Here is a 5,179-nt window from a genome sequence, read left to right as displayed (position 1 = left end):
GCCTTCATAGGGTTTTTGAGCGAGATCGTTGCCAGTGCCCCTGGACTGGCTTTTGTGCGGGTGGCACATAAAAGACACCATTTCGAGCGTGGCCGTTGCCAGTACCGCCTGACTGGCCTTCGTGCAGGTGACACGTAAAAGCACCCACTACACTCTCTGAGTGGTTGGCGTTAGGAAGGGCATCCAGCTGTAGAAACTCTGCCAAATTAGATTGGAGCCTGGTGTTGCCATCCGGTTTCACCAGTCCTCAGTCAAATCGTCCAACCCATGCTAGCATGGAAAGCGGACGTTAAACGATGATGATGATGATGATGATGATTGCCACTAGCTGTGATCTTTCTTTATCAGGCACATCCAACAAAATTTTGTCATCTTTGGTTTATTTTCAACTTTTTCTTTTTTTTGTTATTGGTCTAGAGCAGTACTTCACAAACTTTTTCTGCTCACTTCTTGTCCATTTTTTTTTTTTTACAAACAGTCTTTCAGCATCCCTTTGCTGTGATTCAACAACACATTAAAAATACACCACCAAAATTCTCTGTTGATTAGGTTGATCACCATTAACTCTTTGCTTATCACATGTACTACTGCAGGACATATTTGCCTGACATCCATGCATCGTATATGATACACATTCCTAATATTTTTTCAACCACTAGAATAATTTGGGACTTATGAATGAAACACTTTATATAATAGGTGTGGCTATGTGGTAAGAACAGGCACAGGTGTGGTAAGAAACTTGCTTTCTACCCACATGGTCTGGGTTCAGTCCCACTGCATGGCACCTTGGGCAAGTGTCCTCTACTATAGCCTTGGGCTGGCCAAAGCCTTGTGGTTGAATTTGGTAGACAGAAACTGAAAAGAAGCCCGTCATATATGTGTGTGTGTATACACATATATCTATATCTATGTGTGTGTGTCTTTGTGTCTGTTTGTCTCCCCCCCCCTGCTTGACAACCAGTGTTGATGTGTTTACATCCCCATAACTTAGCAGTTCAGCAAAAAAGACCAATAGAATAATTACCAGGCTTTAAAAAATAAGTCCTAGGTTCAATTTGTTCAACTAAAACCCTTCAAGGTAGTGCCCCAGCATGGCCACAGTCAAATGACTGAAACAAGTAAAATAATAACTCAGAATGTATGAAACAAAGATTAACTAAATGTCTGGAAACAAAGGTGGCTGTTTAGGATGAACTTACGAAAATGATTTGGACAGGTAAAGGGTTAAAAGACTTACATCTTAGTTATTTCCTCAATTATAGTATGGAAGGTCAAAACAATATTTTGGCTATTTTAAATATTACCAGATGATTTGAGAAAAAATTAGAAATTAAAAATATTTTTGAAAATTAAACGCAATTAAAAAACCCATTTATTACCACCCTCACTATTTTGGCCTTCAGTACCCTTTAAAATTTTCCACTGTCCTCTCAGAAAAAATCCTCAGTGATGATTTGATGTCCATCCCCCTCTTCCCTCTGTGGATGACCAGTCCTCTGAAAAGAAATGGGACACCATCCAGTGTAGCATGATTGTGGATGAGTTAGTGCACTGACTTGACCAGCACTGTCTGGCATGTTTCTGTCCAGCCTCCAAGCCTCACAGCAGACCTTGGCTCACTTGCAACTGGCATTCAGCTTGATAGCTGTCTGTGCATCAACATTTCCCTGAGGCTTGGCCTCCAGATCTTTGAGCCTCAAGAATGCCACTGTGGATCCATTGTGGATTCTTTTGGCCTCCGCCCTCTATCCTGCCATCATACTGTTGGCCACCTTCTCTGCCATACCACCCTGAACAAGATCATAAAGCATGGCCTACACTCTGCAACCTTCCCAGCTTGAGCCAGCAGGGCTAGATTGAGGGAATAGTATAAGTCCAGATGGTATGGTAATTTTCCCATTCTGTGGTGATAGGCCCCTCATCTGGGATGCCACATGTTGTGACACCTTGCAACTTGGTGTGGTTAGCTACCAGCCCTGACTCTGCTGCTTGTCAGGCTGAGAAAAGCAAATTGTCAAGGTATTGGTCATTCTCCGATAAGTTTATGGTTTAGCCTGTAGCATTCTTGAACCCCTGCACACCACTACCTGGGTGGAGATGGTTGTCTGCAAATGTAAGCCTTGTGAATCAGAGTGCTGTTCCAGTGCATCTCTTTTGCTGTCCTCTGGGGCAACACCTTTTCCATTTTGCTGTTGGGGCCATGAAAAATGTTCCTTAATAAAGATTTATAAAAAAGGTAAAAAAAAAAGAACTTAACATTTGTAGCAAGGGTTCTAGTTGTATGCTTGGGAAAGGTTATCATAAACCCAAGCATAAAACCCTTGTTTTGGAAGGGTTTATAATAATATTTTCTGTTCAGTGGAGGTTGTACCTCTCTCCATATTGTATATGTTGTGTGTACGATATTTGTTTCAGTAAAACATGGTTGATATAGTTTTTTTAAAAAAGATTTTTGTCTTTGTTTTTTATTTTATTTTTATCTTTTTTTTAAAAAATCATTTCCAGTGACATTCTTGACTTTTCTTTAAACACTGAGGAAGGTGCATCTGTGTTGCGGCGCCGAGTTGGTAATTGGCGGGAAGGAGAACTGGAGATAATGTTGAAATGTATATACAGCTACCTCCCTTTTTTATATCGTAAGTGGAAGATTTGTATTCTTTTAATCTTGTTGCTCAGCATCATGTTAGGCCTAATCAAGCTGACCTGTGGTTAAAGATGTTCCAGTTGTGATCATCCTGTCTTTTTATCAGACATAATGTATCTAGAACTACATTATCCAATGTATCTTTGTTTTGTTTTTTTATTTTAGATAGTTGGGTGAGATTTGCGGGGGATTTGGTTGCTATTTCTAGCAGGTTGTATGACTACATACAGGCTGTCTCATGCCATCACTTAATGTTTGATTAAGCTGACCAATTGATTAAAACTACTCCAGTTATGACATATCTCACATCTTTTTTTTTAGGCAGGCACAGTCTACCCTAATCTATATTATTCAATGTATCTTTGATTTTTATAAGATGGTAGGGTATTTGGCTGCTATTTCTAGCAGGTCGGACAGCTGCATTGAAGCCCACTCCTACCCTTTTGGCTCTTGTTTTGTTGTTGTTTAGCCTCCAGGTCATACTTGTCTGAGCAGGCCTATGATCAAAGGTGTTCTGACTATGATTATTTTGTTTGACCCCTCCTCTAAAACAGAAGGTACTCAAGAAGACCTGTCCTCCACAGCAAAAGGGTTAAGGCCACTCCCCCTGGTGAAGAAGATTGACTTGAAAGAGTTGTGTGCTGATGCCACGTAAAGAGCTCTTGTGCTGGTGCCACATAAAAGCGCTTGTGTGGTGCCATATTAAAAGCACCTAGCACACGCTATAAAGTGGTTGGTGTTAGGAAGGGCATCCAGCTATAGAAACTAAACCAAATCAGACTGGAACTTGGTGCAGCTCTGATCAAACCATCAAACCCATGCCAGCTTGGAAAACGGATGTTAAAGGATGATGATGATGATGATAGCAGGCTTTGAACAGTACATTTTCCATCTACTGTAATCATTCACAAAGCTTTGGTCATCCCAGGATTGTAAAAGACATGTGTCCAAGATGCCATACTGTACAACTGCATCTGAAATCACATGATTGTAAGCAAGCAAGCAACCAATCAACCAACCAGCCACTGTTGCTTGAATCGCAGTTATGAATAAAACACTGAATTTTTTGCTTAATCCATAAATTGTATTTTTAAGAATCCATTGTGTATGAAGATTCCTTTTGCAGTGAGCCAGCACACCATAGCACACTTGTCTGAAAAACCACTGACTTACAGAGACATGTGAGTTCTTACCAAAAAAGCATCAGGGTTCTTGCTATGGTAACAGAGTTAAAGTATGTAGAGTGAAGTTGCTCAACATAAATTGACCTTGAACTCTGTCACACATGCACCCTAAGTTATAATGTTCTTACTCACTTCTGTTGTTTGTAGCAGGGCTTAAAAGTGAAGTGTGTAGAGTGTGGTTGTCTCAAAAAAAAAAAAAAAAAAAAGATCAGGTTTCAGCTGTGCAGGATCTCCTTGATTGTGTCAAGAAAAATGAAAACTTTTTGAAAATGGTCATTAAAGGTGAGAAATCATGGGTCTATGGCTGCTAGGGTCTCAAAACCAAGGTTTGAAAGGAACAAGATTTCAAGACATTGAGGCATTCTAAGAAAATGTGATGAGGTAGCTGCTTGCTATCCCCTAAAAGGAGTTCCAGGAATACATCCATCAATGGAAACAATCCTGGATATAGTGTGTGGCTTCAGAAGAACTATTTTGAAGGCGATAAAGTGCTGAATTGGTATGTGTTGTAGTTTTGTTTTTATAACACCAGTCTTGATACTTTTAGATGAAATCTCTTAACTAAAATTCTGCAAACCATTTCTCTCCATTGTTTTTACCAAGCAACTCTTTCATCTCACTAATAATAATAATAATATATTGTTGTTTATTAACTTGGCTTTGGTTCATCTTTGATTCAGTTCAAAGAAATCCTTACTTTACTCTAAGCGTGACTTTGTGTTATTTCTTTGTCATTAGACAGTAATCCAGACCTAGACCAACAAGCTGGTCTTCATTTGAAGTTATTTGAAGTTTACCGCAAAGAATTTCCTGTAAGTATTTTTCTGTAAGGTGAAAGTTTGAAATTTTAAATAAGTTAGTAAAATATAAAAAAAAAATCTATCAATAGGAACAGGAGCGGCTATGTGGTAAGGAGTTTGCTGACAAAAGCTTTGTGAATGGATTTGATTGACGGAAACTGAAGGAAGCCAGTGGTACATACGCGCACACACACATACACGCATGTGTGTGTGTTGTGCGTCTGTGTTTGTCATCCACCACCACTTAACACCCCGTGTTGGTGTGTTTACATCCCTGTGGCTTAGCAGTTTAGCAAAAGAGACTGATAGAATAAGTACCAGGCTTAGAAAAATAAAAGTACTGGGGTTGATTTGTTCAACTAAAATTCCTCAAGGCAGTGCGACAGCATAGCCACGGTCTAATGACTGAAAGAAGCAAAAGATAAAAGATAAAAGATAAAAGATAAAAGATAAAAGATAAAAGATAAAAGATAAAAGATAATTCAATTATGACCTTATTGATATTCAGATTAGTGAAGCTATGTTATTGTGAATCATCCCCTCCTCCT

The 5,179-nt window shown here is 39.3% G+C and overlaps 1 protein-coding gene across 1 annotated transcript in view; it reads left to right on the top strand.

The window, feature by feature from the left end:
* LOC106870294 (E3 ubiquitin-protein ligase SHPRH) overlaps nt 1–5,179 on the top strand; it is a 78,893-nt gene that overhangs the window by 52,098 nt on the left and 21,616 nt on the right. The window contains exons 22-23 of the mRNA XM_052975311.1: nt 2,509–2,639; nt 4,570–4,643. Of these exons, the coding sequence (XP_052831271.1) occupies nt 2,509–2,639; nt 4,570–4,643 (205 nt within the window). The remainder of the gene's footprint in view (nt 1–2,508; nt 2,640–4,569; nt 4,644–5,179) is intronic.

Source organism: Octopus bimaculoides, chromosome 21 (genome assembly GCF_001194135.2).
Source record: "Octopus bimaculoides isolate UCB-OBI-ISO-001 chromosome 21, ASM119413v2, whole genome shotgun sequence".
Classification (NCBI taxonomy): domain Eukaryota; kingdom Metazoa; phylum Mollusca; class Cephalopoda; order Octopoda; family Octopodidae; genus Octopus; species Octopus bimaculoides.
This window is presented reverse-complemented; position numbering and strand designations above follow the sequence as displayed.